The following is a 20503-nucleotide window of genomic DNA, read 5'->3' as shown; positions in this document are numbered from 1 at the left end:
TGTTTTATAATATTCTGTCAATACATCCTTTGAGAACGTCAAGATAAAAAGGTTCAGCATGTTAGATCTTGCCTTCCTGTGCACAAAGTAGCATTCCCAATAAATCAGATGATGACCTTGGAACTTCCCAGTTCCCAGGGGATTTATTTTATTTGCAATGAGTCTAAAAGGAAATTAGGAGAGCAAAAAGGGGGCATGAAAAAACATTGGCAGGTAAAATAAAGGAAAATCCAAAGTTATTTTACAAGTACATTAAGAGTAAGAAGATAATTAGGTAAAGAGTAGGGCCCATTAAGGACCATAGTGGTAATTTGTGTGTGGAGCCGGAAGACATAGGTAGGGTTCTAAATGAATACTTTGTGTCGGTGTTCACAAGTCAGAGGGATGACGTGGGTATGGAAATCAGGCCTGTGATATAATTAAAGAAATTTGCATAGAAAGGGAGGAGATTCTAAGTGGTCTGGCAGACTTAAAAGTAGATAAATCTCCAGGCCTGGATGAAATGTATCCCAGGCTGTTGACTGAGGCAAGGGAGGAAATAGCAGGGGCGCTGGCAATAATTTTCAATACCTCTCTGGCCACAGGAGAGGTGCCAGAGGACTGGAGGACAGCCAATGTGGTACCATTATTCAAGAAGGGAGGAAGGGATAAATCAAGGAACTACAGGCCAGTCAGTCTAACGTCAGTGGTAGGGAAACTATTGGAAGCAATTCTGAGGGACAGAATTAATCTACACTTGGAGAGGCAGGGAGTAATCAAGGACAGACAGCATGGTTTTGTTAAGGGGAGGTCATGCCTGACTAATTTGATTGAATTTTTCGAAGAGGTGACCAGGTGTGTAGATGAGGGCAATGCATTTGACGTAGTCTACTTGGACTTCAGCATGGCTTTTGATAAGTTCCCACATGGGAGACTGATAACAAAGGTAAGAGCCCATGGGATCCAAGGCAATTTGGCAAATTGGGTCCAGAATTGGCTGAGTGGCAGGAAGCAGAGGGTGACGGTCAAGGGTTGTTTTTGTGACTGGATGCCTGTGTCCAGTGGGGTTCCACAGGGATCGGTGTTGGGTCTCTTGCTGTTTGTGGTATATATAAACAATTTAGACTTGAATGTAGGAGGGTTGATCAGTAAGTTCGCGGATGACACAAAAATTGGTGGTAAATAGTGAGGAGGATAGCCTTAGATTACAGGAGGATATAGATGGGGTGATCAGTGGCAAATGAAATTTAATCCGGATAAGTGTGAGGTGATGCAGGACAAACAAGACACAGGAATACACGATGAATAGTAGGGCCCTGGGAAGTACCAAGGATCAGAGGGACCTTGGTGTGCATGTCCACTGGCCCGTTAAGGTAGCGGGACAGGTAGATAAGGTGGTTAAGAAGGCATATGGGATACTTGCTTTTATTAGCCGAGGCATAGAATGTAAGAGCAAGGAGAGAATGCTGGAACTGTATAAAACGCTAGTTAGGCCACAGCTAGAGTATTGCATGCAGTTCTGGAATCCACATTATAGGAAGGATGTGATTGCACTAGAGAGAATGGAGAAGAGATTTACCAGGATGCCACCTGGGCTGGAGAGTTTTAGTTATGAGGAGAGATTGGATAGACTGGGGTTATTTTCCCTGAAGCAGAGGAGATTGACGTGGGACATGATTGAGGTGTATAAAATTATGTGGGGCATAAATAGGGTAGACAGGAAGGAACTTTTCCCCTTGGTGGAGGGATTAATAACCAGGGGTCATAGATTTAAGATAAGGGGCAGGAGGTTTAGAGGGGATGTGAGGAAGAATTTTTTGACCCAGAGGGTGGTGGGATTCTGGAACTCACTGCCTGAAAGGGTGATAGAGGCAGAAACCCTCATAACATTTAAGGAGTATTTGGATGTGCACTTGTGATGCCATTGCATACAAGGCTATGGGCCTAGTGCTGGAAAATGGGATTAGAATAGTTAGGTACTTGTTTGACCGGTGCAGACTCGATGGGCCAAAGAGCCTTTTTCTTTGCTGTAGACCTCTATGACAAACTTCTTTAGCCTTTTCCTCAAGACCTGCTATCTTATCGTTACTTTGTACCCTTCTCAGTGAAGCCCTTTTTATCTTATGGTGACACAGTGCACCACAGAGGAGCTAATCGGAGCTTCAACCTACTTTCACTTTGATTAGAATTCTGTTCCTGTGTTACTGCAATACACCTTGTTTTGTTTTCACTGAAGCCAGCTAATGGTTTCAACAGCTTTTTTTTAAGCACAACACCCAGATTCCTTCCCTGATGAGTAGAGTTCATGTGTGCATGCCTTTTACCCTGGTTGCTTGTTCCCAAAGTAATCATTTTACATTTATCTTAAGTTAATTTGCATTCTCTGGACCAGTTTCCTAAAATAATACTTTGAAATTCAAAAATTATTCATTATTTGTTTGCCTAAACTTTATTACCTTCCTTTTGAAACCCTTATCCAAGTTATTTACGTCTATATATATTTAAACATTTTGCATATGTAGAATCACACTTCAAAACTTCACATCAATATGTGTTACCAGGGCAAAAAATTATGATTGCCTCAAATATTCCATTGTTTGAATGCAAAGTATAATAATTGGGAGAATTCCACCAACTAAATGCATGAGTGAATAGAACAGTAAGTATCACAAAAAGTTTCAGATCTTTAAATAATCTTCTTGTTACTAATGTAGTGATCCGAATATTTCTGTTCAAAAGTGTACTGACCTGTCCATTAAACTTGGGGGTGTAACGATAGGACCCATGAGCAATCTTCCTCATGTGCAGCTCTCCTATATGAACTGAAAAATACTTTGGTACACTTTCTCTCCATTCAGATAATTCACAGTAAACCTGTCAAAAATTTGGCCAGCTCCTTGGGTATAAAGGGAACCTTTCCTGCTAATCTTTAAATGAATGGGAGCTGTCCTGGGGTGAAATAGTTGACCGCCATTGCATCTAAGCTGTGACATTCCATAAACTAATACATTTGGCCTTAACACACGTCATAAATGCCTGGATTATTTTTTAACCCTGTAGGCAATCACTTTGGTTTGGAATTCTGCATTTAAACATATTTCCAAATTCTTACTGTTTTAAAAAAAAATCACAATGTGACACTTATGAATCAAATAACCTTTCTCACTACAATCCTTTTGTAGGCCATTGTACATCCAATTATAATAGTTATTGTAGTTTGTATATGGATAACCAAGTATTTCTTTTGTGTACTATCTTCAGTTTATTCATTATTTGAAGCCTATTTTGTAAATATGTTAATGTCTCTAATTTAACAGGAAGAAGGCAGGGGCCAAGGCTATACAGATGGCTCATACAAAGGAAAACAACTCTTTATGTGTGATGATGATTGTGGAGTTTTTGTTCCTTTTGACAAACTGGAGCTTATTGAAGAGGAAGATGATACTGAACTCTCATCTGGCAACAATGAAATGTTTCTGTACAGCGATAAGTCTGCCATAGAAATTAACTCGAGGGTGTCTACATATATTGAAAATGAGCTAGTGTTTGGAACGGTCGTATTCTGTGGTCTGCTGGCAGGAAAAGAAGATTATGGCTATTTTTTAGGTGTTGACATGGTGAGAAGATTTCTTTGTGTTTATGATTTTATTTCTCTGGTGTGGAACATCATTTGCTGCCATATTTAGAACGTGTTGTAGCCTGTCTCTGAAGGTGAGCATAAAATTAATTTGTCTTTTCGGAAATGTTAAGCCTAACGATGCAGATAACTATATTAGTGAACATTGCTTCGTCAATGAGGCAATTGAAGCACCCTTAGAGCAACAAAGAAGGAGCTTGCATTTGTATAATGCTTTCGGCACCTTAGAATCTTCATAGCCAATTAAATGCTTCCTAAAATGTAGTCACTGTTTTATTGTAGCGAAGTGTACAATCAGTTTGTCTACTAGATCCCACAAATAACACAGATAAATGGCAAACTTCTTTTTTATCATGTTGATGAAAGGGTAAATGTTGAACAGGGTACCAGGAGCATTCCCTTTCTCTTTGATTAAGGTCGTAGGACCTTTTGCATCTATCTAGGATAGCAGTTTAACGTGTTGCCCAAAAGACAGCACCCCAGCCTTTGCTGCTCTAAATTGTCAACATAAATTATGCGCTCAAGTATCTGGAATGAAGCTTCAATCCACAATCTTATAACTTGGGTGAGAGTGCATCATTTAATCAAGGTCAACACCACTCACTGCTTTATATAAAAGTACTCAAAAAAATCAATAGATGCTGATCAAAGCAAAAGTTTATTAAATTTTTTTACAATTTCTATCTCTTTTCCCCCACCCTGCATTTTGAAAGGTGCTAATGGGTTATGGTTGCAGCTGTGCCAAGTTTTTGTTTATATTCAGCAACATCTCTATCTTAAAAACACCAGTTTGGATAGGAAGATAAATCTGAGGGAATGTTCTAAAGGAGAGTGGGCTGTGGGGAAGAAGAGAGAATCCAACATAGCAAAAAATTGCCCATTTTGTAAGTGAGGTGGTATACATTATTCTCTCTACTTCCTCTGATTTTTTTTTTGCTAAAACCTTGCTAATTCTTGGTTCAGACAAGAAAATATACTGCTCATGTTCGGTTTAAACTCCTTGATCATGCTGACCCATATGACTAAGAAAAAAAGTGCTGTTGAGTTCGTCTGATCTCCAGTGGATAAATGTGCTGTATGATCTGTCCAGGCCTTACAAACAGGGAAGGCCCTAGGTCCTGTCCTTTTTTCCAGCATTGAGCAGGTCTGAACCAGTGTCATTACAGAGGAATACAAATTGCTTCAGTGTTCCAAGCACTATGAAGGGGGGAAAGAAGTCAGGTTTCTTGCTCCTGTTTGCTATTAAGTGGACCCTTAATAGAAAGCTTGGATGAATAAACACCAGCCATGGATCGGATCATTGTGATGCTCTCCCACTGTTCATCTTGAAAAAGCTGCCAGAACTTTTTGGGTAAGCTCGTACAAAGCACTTGGGTGAGGGGCTGGAGTCGGCAGCAGTGAATTGTACCTCAGAATAAATCTTTAGAAGAGAAGAGAGATGTCACAATTTGACAACTGTGTTCAAGCTTCTGCAAAGATGTGTAACATTTCTTTTTTAAAAAATTCTGATGAAGTAAGTACTTTGTTAAAGTTGTCCTTTTAATAAGTATACTTTTCTTCTCTCTTTGATCCCTCCTGAGATAAATGGATGCCAATTTACAATAAGCTTTTAACTTACCCCCTGCTTAGCCCAAAAGTATATGTGATCCAGGTGTTTAGAATGCATTGTATTCCGCCCTTGCTTCTCTGCCATTGGGACAGTATTACTCCCTTTAGTATATCTTTCCCTTGGTGTAGGCACGATTGGAAATTTGTTAGCGTAAGGAATCTTGGGTGTAAACCCAAGCCCTGTCATCTTGTGGGAAAATAAACAAATTGATGCCACCACTTTCACATTCCTCTTGGCATCTCATTTTAGATATAAATTAAGTAAGATTATGCATTTGAGTATTAGATTTCCAAACTACTAACTGGTAGACTAGAAATTTTAATTACTGGATGAACCATCCAGAAAAATTTTAAAATTGCACTCTGCCAATATTGTGGCATCTAATTGTTTCTTAAATTACTTCAGGAATTTTGTCTCCACTATTCTACCTGAAGTTTTTATACATTTTACCGTTACAAGATTTTCTGCTTGTTTGAAGAATTTTCTGATCCTGATGTTACTAGTTTGAACCTATTCTTTCCTTGCTGCACTACTCTGGTTTAACGTAATAGTCCAGGATTACTTTTTCCAGTGCCTCTTGATAACTCAGATCTCTGGCACCAGGGATAAGCCTTGTGATCCTGCACTGCTTCGGTGCTTGAATGGTTTCTTGGAGACCAGAATTAAATGCAGCATTCAGGGTGTGGTCTGACCAGTGTACTATCAAGTTTGATTGCTACCTCGTGACTAAAATTATACTGTTTCAGCAGTGCAATTTAACATTCTGTTGATTGCTGCTCTGCATTGGTTAGATTTTTTTTTGGAAAAATATACTTTATTCATAAAATACCTGAAAGAACATTACAAAACATTTCCAAATGGCCATCACAAAAATTGCTATCAGATTCAACTTTTACACATGGGTCATGAGGTGCTTCAATACAATCAGTGAATATTACAGTCATTTCAATATGGTCATTACAGACATATAATGCAGTGAGATTGGAATTATCGACATACATCATGTTGCACTCTGCGGTGCTCCAATACAAGTATGATACATTTATTATTCACTACATACATTTATTGTCAGTAGTACAACCTGAGGAGCCTATACAATTCCCAACCCCTCGGTGCACTTTGGCAGAAAGGTCTTAGACAGCGACCTTTCCCCATTGCGCCTTTGCAGCAGCTGCCCCAAGCTTTAGTGCATCCGTCAGCACCTAGTCTTGGACCTTGGAATGTGCCAGTCTGCAACACTCAGTCGGGGACAAGTCTGCACTGGAAGACCAACAAGTTTCAGGCAGACCAAAGAGCATCTTTCAACGAATTGATGATCCTCCAGCTGCAGTTGATGTTTGTCTGCATTGGTTAGATTTGTTTACTGTCATGTCTACTAAGGTTCCTAGGACTCTTTGACGACTTTTTGCTTTTTCAGCACCATTCTGTGTCACCTTTTCCTTGTCATGCATTTTGCACTTATACGCATCAAAGCTTATCTGTCATTGTTCTGCCTACTTAAATAATTTGTCCAACTTATTGTCTATTTTCTAAACGGCCTCTTCCAATTCCAAGTTCTCCCAGTTTGATGTCATCAGCAAATTTGACCACTTTGCATTGAGTTATGGAATTTGAATTTATGCAAATTGGAAACCATTGTGGATCCAATACTGAGCCATGAGGCACCCAGTCAATTAGCCCCCCACCGGCACCATTATCTCTTTTTGAATGGAAGTAATGGTGTGCGGAGGGAGGGTAATTAACTGCTGCAGTGAAGGGTTGAGAGACAAAGATAATGGAATGGAATCAAGGAGACATTTAAGTAGAGGAGGGAAGAAATACTTAAAAGCCATGACTACAAAATGATTACATGTCTATGTACTATTTATTAATCACTAAAAATGTACACTCTTGGTCATTGTTTTCATTGCTTGAGCAGTACAAGAATGCTTAATGTAAATATTAGCAACTAAACTATTAAATTTTCTGTTTTCAGGACAGTGTCATGGGTGATTGGGATGGCACGTGGGAAGGAAAAGTACTGTACAATACTCCGCAAGGAAAAGTCTCCCTTCTGTGGATAGAAGATGTAATACCAGGTATATATACCTTCTGCACTTTCAAAGTTCTAAAAATTAATTCCCCTAGAACTTTCTTGCATTTAATTTAGATTCAAAGTGTTTTTCAATACATACCTCGTTAAGAGAAGATCAACTAAGTCACATGAGTTGTTTCACTAAGAGATCTGTTGTATCTGCTTTCTAATAAAATAAAAACTTCCCTTTAGATGCTTGCCCTCTTTTCTCATTACTTTTTAAACTTCATACCAATGTTATTTTTCTCAAAAAAAACTTTAACTTTCACGTTTTCTTTGGCCAGTTTTTTGTAGGATAGAGAAGTTTTTATTTTTAAAGCAGATGTATGTTGGGTAAAAATTATTTGGCTGGTTAATTAACTTTTAAAGCCAATTTTAATCAGAGCCTGTATGTCACTCTCACATAATTACTTTGTGAACTAGTTAGTGATCATAACTATTTAAATATGATTGTTCATTAATTTTCTCAAGTTCTTTTTTTGTATTTAATTTTAAAAACCATATTAGCAGATAATTCAAATTAAGTAAAGCCTATGCCTGAGGGTGCCTGGACATGAGAGAATCTCTGTATTCAGTCCATATTGGAAAACAGGCTAGTTACAAACCCTACATGATTATCCCATTGCACTGTTAATCCAGCAGCTCCTACAACTGTTGCTTTTTGCTGCACTTTTCCAGGAAGATTAACTTGAAATAACAAGGTGACTGGGAACATGGTAACTGACTGACATGCATGTAGAGTGTTGGCGACATTTTAGCATGAAAATTTCAAAGGATAAAGCTTTGGGAATAATTTAGAAAATATTGCCTTTTGTTTGTTGAAAGAAGTCTTTCGCATGATGTGACGGGTTATGTTCTTCGGTCCTAACCTACATTTGGTGGCTAAGTACAAAATCAACATTCTAATATGTTGAAGCCAACTTGAATATTTCTTTTTCATTTTTACTTTTCATATTTGACCGATGCACCTATTTGAGGATGTTAATTTTTTTTAAAAATGGGTGGAATTTAGTGTTAGCGACGGGCAGGGCTTGCCCACTGCCTGGAAAACGGGACAGAACCCCCCGCCGCTCCTTTCTGGGAGGCTGGATGCGATTGGTGGGGCGGTAGGGGGGAATCAAGGGGGTGGAGGCAAGGGGAATAGCTTTCAGCAGGGGTCCCCCATTCTAGATGCTGAGCCCCTCGATTGGACGCAGAGTGCCTGTGAGCATTAGTCCCTCTCCCCTCGAGGCCAGAGGGTTTTCTAGGTGGTCTCCCCAGATGCAGAGTCCTCTGCCCGCCGCTGCTTGAATGTGAGCAGTGGTGGGATAAGGCCCTCAGGTGATTAAAGTGTTTCAATTCACCTCCAGATGGGAAAGCCACCTTTCGCCCTTCCTGCCCTGAGCCTGACTGAGGAGGCAGGAAGGCAGCGGGGTCCCCACCATGCGCCCTACCATCTCTGAACTCCCCTCGAAGTTGGGGGATGGGCATTAATTTCTGCCCAATGTGTGTTCACATACAGTTGATTCACACCATGAGTTAGGGTTGCTTGTATGTATCATGATTTAAAAATACACTATTGCTCCAGCAACAGTATGTTGTTATGTCCTTTGTGATGTCACAGTGCTCTCCTTTTTAACCCTGCAATGTAAGTCAGTACGATACTTACAGCCAATCTGTTTAGTAGATTGATTTCTCAAGGCAGGGGGACTTGCATGTATTGTAAAACTTTAGGTAAAACTTTTCTTCACAGAGAAAGATGGAATAAAATGGTTGTTTTAAACAGGAAAGAAACACACAATGTTAATATTAGTGCCCTTTGTAAACTATTCTTTCTCTTAAATTGAGATTAAGGGGTGATATAATTAAGTTGTTTAAGGCGGTTAAAGGAACTCATAGGGGAGACAGACAGGAACCATTTCTTCTGATGGAAAAAGTCCAGAACAAGGGGGCATAATAAAATTGGAACTGGGCCATTCAGGGGTGATGTCAGGAAGTACTTCACACACATGGTTTTGGAAATCTGGAACACACTCTCTGTGGCTAGGTCAATTGAAAATGGTAAAACCGAGATTGATAGATTTTTGTTAAACAAGGGTATTAAGGAATAAGAAACAAAAAAATGTAAATGGAATGAAGATACAGATTAGCTATGATCTAATTGAATAGTGGAATAGGTTTGTGGAGCTGAATAGCTCATTACTGTTACTATGATTGTTGCTCTGCTTGAAACAGTGCTCGACCTGTGTTTTGTCAATATGTAACCTTGTATGTGGTAGTAAGATTGTGGATGCCTGAAAAACATCACACATAGAATGGCAATTTGACAATCTCATGACTAATATGAGATTGTAGTATGTGGAACTATAAATATATCCTTTACCTCTTATATACTGTCTAAACTATTTCTAAGGTAAATAGACTTTTCAATGTCTGTTTACTAATACATATGACCCACTACATTCCACATACATTTATCTGCATCATTAGATGTCCTGCACCTACCAGGCTTGTCCATTGGGCAAAATTTCATAATTGTGGCAAATAACTACCATCTGTTAAATTAACGATACTATTTGCTCATAAATTCAAAGTAATTAAAATTCCGTTCCATTCCAAGGCTTAGTAGAAAGACTTCCAATCGAGGATGAACAAGTTTCACAATCACCTGACCAAATTATTTTTTCTAGTTTGGAGTATTTATGTAACATAAAATGAAATTTCAGTAATTCAGTTTAGTGTTTTCTGTTGCAACTTCCCTTCATCACTTATCAGTATATACAGCTTAAAAAGAACACATGACATGAAGTTTAAAAAGTTGCGCTACTAGGGGTGGGGAGAATTAATTTCCAAACTTAATTGGTCATTTAGTAGCCAACAATCTCGTTTCTAGACAGCTCGGTGCTGGTATGGTGTCTGGTGTTGGAGATGGGAAAATAATGTTGCTTTGTATAGTAGAATGTGCTCTTGAGTTCAGGGCTGAGGCACATTATTAGAACTGAGAAAACCAGGTCTCTCTATCTGGATTGTTGAAATTGTGTGTCTGAAAGAGTGCTAGTTCCCAGTATTAACAATTCCTCAAATTGACATAAGGCAAAAATGTTAAAATATATAATTGTTTTACAAGTACCTGCAGGAAACTCTTACCCACCCAGTTAAAAGCATTTGGGGTTTGAGTTGGAAATTTCACCTGAGCCTTGGGTACTGTGGACAAATTCTGAGATTTTTTAACTATCTGGATTCATCTCTACCATAATGTTTCTACAGTTCCCAGGGAGCAATGTTCAGAATGCACTAGTTTCAAATGGCAACCAGCCAGAAAATAAATGGGGTTGGGCTGTCATTGTCTAAGTGCAGCCATGGACTTCCAAACTTTCCAATCATAGCAACAGTCAATGGTCTTGTTGTTGGAGTTCTAGTTAAGCACAGTAGCACGTTGACGGCCTGGGTCCGCCTGCAGTTCATGGACATCCGTACCGAGCAAGGCGTTGACATAAGTGGTATCAGCCCCATTCACGCTGTTGTCTTGATGAGAATTATTTTTACTGACCATATTTGACTAGGGGAAAGGGAAGCATGAGGTGGTTTCCAATACCTTCCTCACATGTGTTTGAAGGGAACACAAACTCTCTTCCCAGATGATCCTCTGCCTGGCACTAGCCAACCATTTTCTTCTGAGGTTGTAGCTCATCTGCTTTCACCGCTCTAGAATCTGTTGGATCCACTCGTAACCCTGAGCATGGGACCCTTTCAGGTGCTACAGTTGAGTTAGCTGGACTTGGGGTTCACAAAACGGTAGGATTGACTACACCCTGGAGGATCATTCAGATACCTGTGCTTGATGTAAGCATCAAAAATATGCTTCCCTGCTTTCACCCCCTCCCCCCCACCGGTGTTTTTATTAGTTTGAAACAATAACAAAACTTATGAGCTTCATTGTGTTTGTTGGAATGAGGCTTCTTTATGATCCAGCAGGAACAGTGTGTCTGTTTATGTCATGCCTGCAAAGGCAAACAAGTTTAGATTTTGTCATCGCCTCGAACACTGCCAACAACAGTGTCATGTTTTGGGAATAGTAAACAGTGTACCCACAGGCTTGAGTGGTGATACTATTAAATGAAAAATGCGAACCTGTGTTGAAGATACTAATTGTGCTAATTGGGCTCTGTGCAAATATTGCAGGCACCCCTGAATCACGACCATTGAAACAAAGCTTTACATCAAGAGGTATTAATGAAAAGATTTCTTCAAACGTGAGCAACAGATCAAAGAATAAAGGTAGGGCCGTGTTTGTTTCTGCTCCATATCGTGAAGATACTTTATTCATCAAATATTGGCTTGTGAAGCAAAGATTTATGTACTCTAGTGTGCTATAGTTTATTTAGAACATCACTTCTGTATAGGTTTCTGGTAGCTGCTGATATAATATGACCACATTCTAGAATAGAACCTGGTCTATCTGGAATGTGCACAAACAGTACAAAATAGAATTGTTGGCAAGCATTCAGGAGCAGGAAATCCAGCTCTTTTTTTCCCTTGGCCCCCCTGTCCCTTCAATCCTTTGGCACTGAGACCAAATACAGTATCCCAGTTCTGATCCAGTAGCTCTGCACAGAGTGTGGATCAAACTTAGGACCATTTTGGTCTGTGCTGTCTTGACCATCTAACCTGAACTGAATTGAAGTCCATAATCATTATTTACACAAAAGTTCAGAGTTTGTTACAAGAAACAATTAGATGCTGCAGTGGGTAACTTTAGGCCCTTTCTAGGCGGATGAATCAATATTGGCTGAATGGCCACTTTTATCATAATTACCTTGTGACCCTGTATAAGATTTGCACAAAGTTGACAATCCAAATATTTTTTAAAAAGCTTGTTAGATTTCATATAAATAGTTACACCTGCGTACATTATGGTAACTGAGTTTGTGATTTTTTTTAAAAAATCAATAAATCTTTAGAAATTTTACATTCCAGAAACCATATTGAATTGATATATCAAAGTGGACAATATTTGTTTCCTGATACCGATGACAGATAATTGTATCTTATTGCAGTTGTGTAAGAAGTTGTCTTGACATTTACTATCTAACCCATGGCACCTTTTTTCTAAATCTAAAAATACCATAAGATGAATACTGTGTCTTTGTTTTGTTTTATTACTCAGTAATTTGCTTCAATATGTTTAACATTTAGCTCTTCAATTTGCTTCCACCAGTTAAACTACATGATTCTTTCCAAAATCAGGCGGAATGATAATTAAAATCAATAGCAAATTTACTAATTGTTCCACATGGTGTTCTGAATAACATGTCATTTGATCTTTTAATACCTTGTGAATTTTGTCATCGACAGGACCGGTTTCACAATCAGGAAAATCTCCAGGACATAATCGGAGCCGATCTGAATTACGGTGTACATTAAATGGTACATCTATTGATCCACAAACAAAATCAAAAAGTACATGGTATATTGACGAAGGTAATGAACTTGGAATCAGCAGATATCATCTGCATTCTGAAACAATGTAGCAATTCGCTACATTATTACTGTTATATTTTGTGATTTTGATTACAATTTCCTGTACCATTGGTACTACTTTCGCAAAGGCCAACTTTGTTACAGCAGTTATTCATCAAGTAAGTGTGCTGTTGGCCATCTTTACTTCAAGAGTTTGACATTTTAAAATTGATTTTAGCTTTGCAAAGATTTTGCACCAGCTTTTTGGGAAAAGCATGCTGTTGATGTGGATCACTAGCTAAAATAATGAAGCATTGTAATATATTAATGTTTATAATGGCAAATTCAATATATCCTTTATTTCTGAATCAGTATAATTGAATGCATACTTCTGAGGTTAGAGATCACTGAATTATACAAGTGCCACCATTTCAATTAGAAAATGTTGAACGTTTAAGCAAATTTGGTCAGATACATTTGGTTTAAATATTAATGAATGGCTAAGCAGAATTTAAGATTCTGAATTGCTGAACATCAGCCATCAATTCCTCAAAGAAACTTTGGATTGAAGAAAAAAACCTTAATTCTTAGAGTCCACATTAAAACGATCAAAGTTTAACTGAAATGTTGAAATGACTTCTCTCAAAACATACAGCAACGGCAAATCCAGCAATATATTTGGCTATTGTGAATCTAGGCACGTTCCATAGGAATATAAAAACTGGAGTAGGCCATTCAGCCCTTTTAGCTTGCTCTGCCATTCATTTAGATCATGGCTGATCATCTACCTTAACGCTCCTGCGCTATCTCCATATCCTTTGAATTCCAACTAACTGACGCAATGTTAAAACCTCAGATTCTTGTTGTCAATTTCAATGTAACATAGGAGTTTTTTAGATTCAAAATTCCAATTGTGCCAAAGTAATAATTACAGTCAATGGTTTAAGATGTGAAATTTAAAGATTTTCATGCTTTTTACTAAGTCAAATTAGCTTTTAGGTTATTATTTCAAAAAAATTCACTTCCTGTCTCTTTAAAATACTGTAATTATGTACCTAAATAAGATAGTTTCATTGCGGTTTGTAATATGTTTAATATTCTACTGTTCTTTTTCTCATCCTATTCAACGTTATCCATTTATTGAATGAAGTTTTCTGTCAGAAATTAGATTTTTTTAAAAACACACCAAGTTGCTGTGATAAATTAATGCAAGTTTAATATTTGTAGGCAATTACATTTTTAAAGAATTTCTTGGGATATACATTAGGCAAAAAGACTGACGGCAATAACATTGTTAGCAGTCATTAGACTGGCGTATTATTCCTGCTGTATGTTACAGGCTTACTCCTGCTCCTATGTTCCTATTATTTGATAATATTTGTGATTAAGCAAAATTGTTTTATTTCTGCTGATATGCAACGTTTCTGCCTGTCATTGACAAAGTTACTCCATTTCGAAGTAATTAACTGTATCTGAAGTGCTTTGGTACATTTCAGTAGGATGAAGTGATATATAAATCTGTACTTCATGTCCAACCTTTAATTGCTACTTCATACTGTACCACCTTGTAATAGCTGTTTCCCATTGTTATTTTAGCAAACTTACCACACGTACCTCTCAAGGTTAAAGCTTTTAAATTTGCATTGATTTGGTTGAAGTGGAAATTTGTTTTCTTTTTAGCTGCTCAAGTTACTGAATGTTAGTTGACTAAGCATCTTTATTGTAATCTTGTGATTGTTTTTATATTATTTTATGTAGATTCTGAATAAATGTAAGTTGTAAGCCATTCCATTCGATTATCACTTGAGCTACCTCCTACAGAGAAGCTTGGATAAACATAGTTCAAGTATTAAATAGTAACCAGCTGGTCCTCCCACAGTAATTATCCTTTGCCTTATCCAGATTGCTGCTGTTACTCTAAATTGAAATTTTGAAAAGGTAAGTAAGTAAACAATCTGTACGTAAACATAGTAGGTAGGCATATGTACAACATTTGGTTCAATTTCCGCCCTATTGTCTGCATAGCTACTTGGTAGAAGATGAAAATAAGACTGCTCACAAGGAGAAAACGGAAAGCTACCCCACGTTTCTGTTTGTATCTCCCAAGTTCAGAAGGGCATTTATTGGCTACTGCTCCCTGCAGAGACAATTTTCTGCCTGTCCTTTAGGTTGGGAATATGTCACAGAATCACAGAATAGTTACAGCAGAGAAGGAGGATATTTGGCCATTTGTGTCTGCACTTGCTCTCTGAAGGAGCAATTTACCTCGTTCTACTCCCCCGAACCCTGCATGTTCTTCCCTTTTCAGATAATAATCCAATTTCCTCTTAAAATGTCCTAATTAAACCTGCCGCCACCACATTCAGTGCATTCCATATCTGAACCACTCGCTAGATGAAAAAGCTTTTCCTCATGCCTCCATTGCTGTTTTTGCCAATTACCTTAAATCTGTGCCTCCTTGTACTCGATTCTTTCACCAATGGAAGCAGTTTTCCCTATCTACTCTGACTAGGCTGCTCATGATTTTGTATGCCTCTATCAAATCTCCTGTCAGCCTTCTCCAAGGATAACTATCCCACACTCCAATCTATCTATGTCACTGAAGTTCCTCGTTCCTGGAACCATTTTCATCAATCTTCCCTGCATCTCTCTAATGCCATCAAATCTTTCCTGAAGTGTGGTGTCAACAACTGGACACCATACTGCTGCTGAGGCTGAACCAGTGTTCTGTACAAGTTTAACATAACCTCCTTGTTTTTGTACTTTATGCCTCGATTAATAAAGCCTAGAATGCTGTATGCTTTATTAACCAGTGTCATGGACAGAATTTGTGCTCCTTTTTACAGCCCATGATCAATATGTTTGCTTGTGAAAGGTGTGTGTTTTCTTACCCTCAGAGTGGATGTCCCAGTTTAAATAATTTCCAGCAGCAAGCTTTCTGTGAGTTTTAAAACAAAAGCATTTATTATCATACATTTGCCCCAGAGTTTAAAATGTGACACCTCACTCGTTTGTTTCTCGCGCGCGCACACACACATCTGATACAGACTAGGGTAAAACAATACAGTTACAATTTATGTTCGTCTCAGTCTCTTGTGACAGGCCCATTGTTCCTTAGATGATTTGATGCTTTAGTTGAAGTGAGGTCTTTTGTAAAATGGTGGATTCTCAGTAAGCTGCTAGGCTTCTTTCAGTCAAATTTCCAGGATGTAGGTTCCCATGTGAACTCTAAGTTGGAACAGTTTTGAGGGGGTGTGGGGGGGTCTTCTCCTACATTCAAGGTATTGTTTATTACCTTGGCTAATTGGATGACTTGCAGCTGTGATGGCTTTCTGATGGAATTCTGTCTGGAGCAGCTTCAGTTGTTTTTAAAAGCAAACCAAAAACATGGCTGTCTCATCATGTGACTTGTACAAATTCAAAGTCCTTTTCCAAATAAGGTGGGTGGTTGGCTCGACTATACCTTCTCTGTTGTGGATTTCACACCTTGCGAGTTTGAGACAGCCAGTGTCTTTGTTTTTGAAAGACCCATTCAATTGATGATACCCTTTTGAATTAGTTTCAGGAAAGGCATTGATAGATCAGTCTGGAAGGTTCCTTTTGCTCCCTCTTGAGACAGGACTGGTTTCAATCCACAAGCGAAGTCAGGTGACCCTCGGGCGGCCATCTATTGGTAGCCTTTTGTGCTCAGTTTTTATTTAAATATAGAAATTTAGTCAAATTCAGAATATACTGGGACAGGACATGCTCTCTCAATCTGCCCTGCACATTCAATGACTTATGCATAGATATACCCAGGTCCCTCTGCACCTGTGCCTGCTTTAGAATTGTATCCTTTAGTTTATACTGTCTCTCAGCATTCTTCCTACCAAAATGAATCACTTCATACCTCCCTACATTAAATTTCATCTATCAATTGTCTGCCTATTCCACCAACCTGTCTATCTTTTTGAAGTTCTACCCTATCTTCCTCGCTGTTCACAATGCTTCCAAATTTTGTATCACCCACAAATTTGAAACTGTGCCCTGTACACACAGACCTAGGTTAATATATATCACAAAGAGCAAGAACCCTAACACTGATCCCTGGGAAACTCCACAGAAACCTTCCTGCGGTCTCAAAAAAAATCCATTAACCACCATTCTCTGCTTCATGTCACTCGGCCATTTTCATATCTATGTCGCTCCTGTCCCTCTTATTCCATGAGTTATAACTTTTCTCACAAGACTGTTGTGGGGCATTATATCAAATGCCTTTTGAAAGTCCATCACTCCACATCATCAGCACTACCCTGATCAGCCTTCTCTGTTACCTCATCAAAAAGCTTCAGCAAGTTAGTTAAACACAATTTTCTGTTAAATCCTTAACCCATGTTCATCCAAGTGACTATTAATTTTGCCAAAAATTATCGTGTCTAGAAACCTTCCCACCACTGAGGTTAAATTGATTGGCCTGCAGTTGCTAGGCTTATCTTTACACCCTCTTTTGAACAAAGGTGTAACATTTACAATTCTCCAGTCCTCTGGCACCACCCCTGAACCTAAGGAAGACTGAACAATGACTCTGCAATTTCCACTCTCCCTTTCTTCAGTACTCTTGGATGCATCTTATCTGGCCTTGGTGCCTTATCAACTTTAAGTACGACAGCCTATCCAATAGCACCACCTTATCAATTTCAAATGCCTGACTTACCTCCTCTTTAACCATGGCTGGGTAGCAGCATCTTCCTTGGTAAAGACAGATGCAAACTATTCATCTAATACCTTAGCCATGCAAATTCAGAACAAAATTCCTAAAACTAATTTTGCTTTTAAGGAGTGTTGAGCAAATAGTTAAGTGTTTCTCCAGAGGGCGATCGTGGATTTGTACTTTGAGATGTACTGCATTAGTTTTGGTCATTTTTGACAAAGTATGATAAATTATTATCATGAAATGATATTGTACAAAAGGGAACCATTCAGTCCATTGTGCCTGCGCTGGCTCTTTGGTAATCTAAGTATCTACTTAGTTCCTCTGCCCTGCTCATCCCTGTAGCCTTTAAGTACTTACCCCGTTTCCTTTTGAAAGCTACAATTAAATTTGGACCATTCTTTGAGGTAATACATTCCAGATCTCAACAATTTGTTGCGTAAACCAGTTTTTCCTCCTGTTGTCTCTGGTTCCTTTGCCTATCACTTTCCAGTGACACGAAGTATGATAATTAAACAGTTTTTCCTTATTCTTAAAACCATTAGTGACCTCGATCAAATCTCCTCTTAGCATTTTTTGCTCTAAGCAGAACAACTTCTATTCTCCAGTCTCTCCACATAAATGAAGTCCCTTGTACTTGGCACCATTCTGGTAAATCTTCTCTGCACCCTCTCCAAGGCCTTGAATGTGGTGCCCAGAATTGAGAACAGTGCTCCAGCTGAAGCCTAACACCTTTCATTGTTAAGCGTAACATATTGCAGATACATCCTGACCATCTCAGGGCACTGATTCTTGGTGAACGAAAGGAAATTTGTTCAGGCAGTTGGAGGTGTTATTACATTTAAGTTCTGTGGGATTATAATTCAATTATCTACACATAATAAAATGAGGAAAAATGTTTTTACTCAGTGAGTGGTTAGAATCTGGAATGCACTGCCAGAGTGTGCGATGGAGGGAGATTCAATTGTAGCTTTCAAAAGGGAATTGGACAATTATCTGAAGAGGAAGATTTGCAAGGCAGCAGAGTGGGGTTAGCTGAGTCGCTCTTGCAGAGAACCAACATGGACATGATGGGCCGAATGGCAGCCTCCTTGCTATAACCGTTCTAATGATTCTTTATTTCTATAACTGATTACTTTTGTTGATTAACATTAAAAACCTGATCATGATTTTACAATATTGCTACTATTTGTTCTGGTATTCTTTTGCTAAAAATATTAAATTAGCTGTATTATATATTTACAGGAAGCGAAGATACAGCAAAATCACTAGTAGATACACACTCTAAGCTGAGTCAGTCACCACCCACCGCGTCCTCACTTCAAACTTCCCTTTCAAATGAAAACAAATTCCATTCGTTGCCCTTCAGCCTCACCAAGAAACCCAGTGTTAACGGAAGCATTGGTCACACCCTTTCCTTGTCTGTCCAATCAGTAATGATGGATGTGAATGCCAGTGCAAATCAGGATGCTGAACTAGTTGGAGTGTCAACAAAAGAACAACCCAGTTTGGAAGTGGGATCATTGGTACAAGTGAAGGAAAATCCTCCTCTCTATGGAGTAATTCGGTGGATTGGTCAACCTCTTGGTGTTAATGAACAAATAGCTGGACTTGAACTTGTAAGTAGAATGAATGCAAAGCTGAATGCAAAATTTGTTTTTTCCTCAAATAGCACATTCTAATCCTCACTTGGCTTACTTTAGAATATAAAAATGACACATTTAACCATGAGAAACCTGGGGTTTGTTTTTATTCATTCACAGGATGTGGGCTTCGCTGGCATGGCCAGCATTTATTGCCCATTGCTAGTTGCCCTTGAGAAGGTGGTTATGAGCTGCTTCCTTAAACTGCTGCAGTCTGTGTGGTGTAGGTAAACCCACAGTGCAGTTAGGAAAGGAGCTCCAGGATTTTGACCCAGCGACGTTGAAGGAACAGCAATATATTTCCAAGTTAGGATGGCGAGTGACTTGGAGGGGAATGTCCAGGTGGTGGTGTTCCCATCTATCTGCTGCCCTTGTCCTTCTAGGTGGTAGTGGTCGAGGGTTTGGAAGGTGCTGTCTAAGGAACCCTGGTGAGTTCCTGCAGTGCATCTTGTAGATGGTGCACACTGCTGCTACTGTGCGTCGGTGGTGGAGGGACTGGATGTGTTGTCAATCAGTGAGGCTGCTTTGTCCTGGATGGTGTCAAGCTTCTTGTGGGAGCTGCACTCATGCAGGTGAGTGGGGAATATTCCATCACACTCCTGACTTGTGCCTTGTAGATGGTGGACAGGCTTTGGGAAAGCAGGAGATGAGTTACTCGTTGTATGATTCCTAGCCTCTGACCACCTCTTGTAGCCACAGTATTCATATGGCTAGACCAGTTCAGTTTCTGGTCAATGGTATGCTCCAGGATGTTGATAGTGGGGGATTCTGTGATGGCAATGCCGTTGAACGTCAAGGGGCAATGGTTAGACTCTCTTGTTGGAGATGGTCATTGCCTGGCACTTGTGTGGTACGAATGTTACTTGCCACTTGTCAGCCCAAGCCTGGATTTTGTCCAAGTCTTGCTGCATTTGGACATTGATTGCTTCAGTGTCTGCAGTTTTGCAAGGGCTCCTTAATGCTACACTCAGTCAGATATGGCCTTGATGTCAAGGGCAGTCACTCTCACCTCATCCCAGGAGTTCAGCTCCTTTGTCCATGTTTGAACCAAGACTGTAATGAGGTCTGGAGCTGAGTGGCCCTGGCTGAACCCAAACTGGACGACAGTGAGCAGATTATTGCTAAGCAAGTGCTGCTTGATAGCACTGTTGATGACTCGTTCCATCACTTTACTGATGATCAAGAGTAGACTGATGGGGTGGTAATTGGCCAAGTTGAATTTGTCCTGCTTTTTGTGTGCAAGCCATACCTGGGCAATTTTCCACATAGCTGGATCGATGCCAGTGTTTTATATATACTGGAACAGATTGGCTAGGGGTGCAGCAAGTTCTGGAGCACAAGTCTTCAGTACTATTGCCGGAATATTGTCAGGCCCATAGCCTTTGCACTATCCACTGCCTTCAGCCATTTCTTGACATCACGTGGAGTGAAT

At 39.3% G+C, this 20503-nt stretch overlaps 1 protein-coding gene across 1 annotated transcript in view; it reads left to right on the top strand.

Moving 5' to 3' along the window:
• The window catches only part of cyld (cylindromatosis (turban tumor syndrome)), a 69721-nt gene that overhangs the window by 13159 nt on the left and 36059 nt on the right, over window positions 1-20503 (top strand). The window contains exons 3-7 of the mRNA XM_078544298.1: window positions 3297-3596; window positions 7201-7303; window positions 11461-11556; window positions 12634-12759; window positions 18674-19047. Of these exons, the coding sequence (XP_078400424.1) occupies window positions 3297-3596; window positions 7201-7303; window positions 11461-11556; window positions 12634-12759; window positions 18674-19047 (999 nt within the window). The remainder of the gene's footprint in view (window positions 1-3296; window positions 3597-7200; window positions 7304-11460; window positions 11557-12633; window positions 12760-18673; window positions 19048-20503) is intronic.

This window comes from Cetorhinus maximus, chromosome 6 (assembly GCF_964194155.1).
Source record: "Cetorhinus maximus chromosome 6, sCetMax3.hap1.1, whole genome shotgun sequence".
Taxonomy (NCBI): Eukaryota; Metazoa; Chordata; class Chondrichthyes; order Lamniformes; family Cetorhinidae; genus Cetorhinus; species Cetorhinus maximus.
This window is presented reverse-complemented; position numbering and strand designations above follow the sequence as displayed.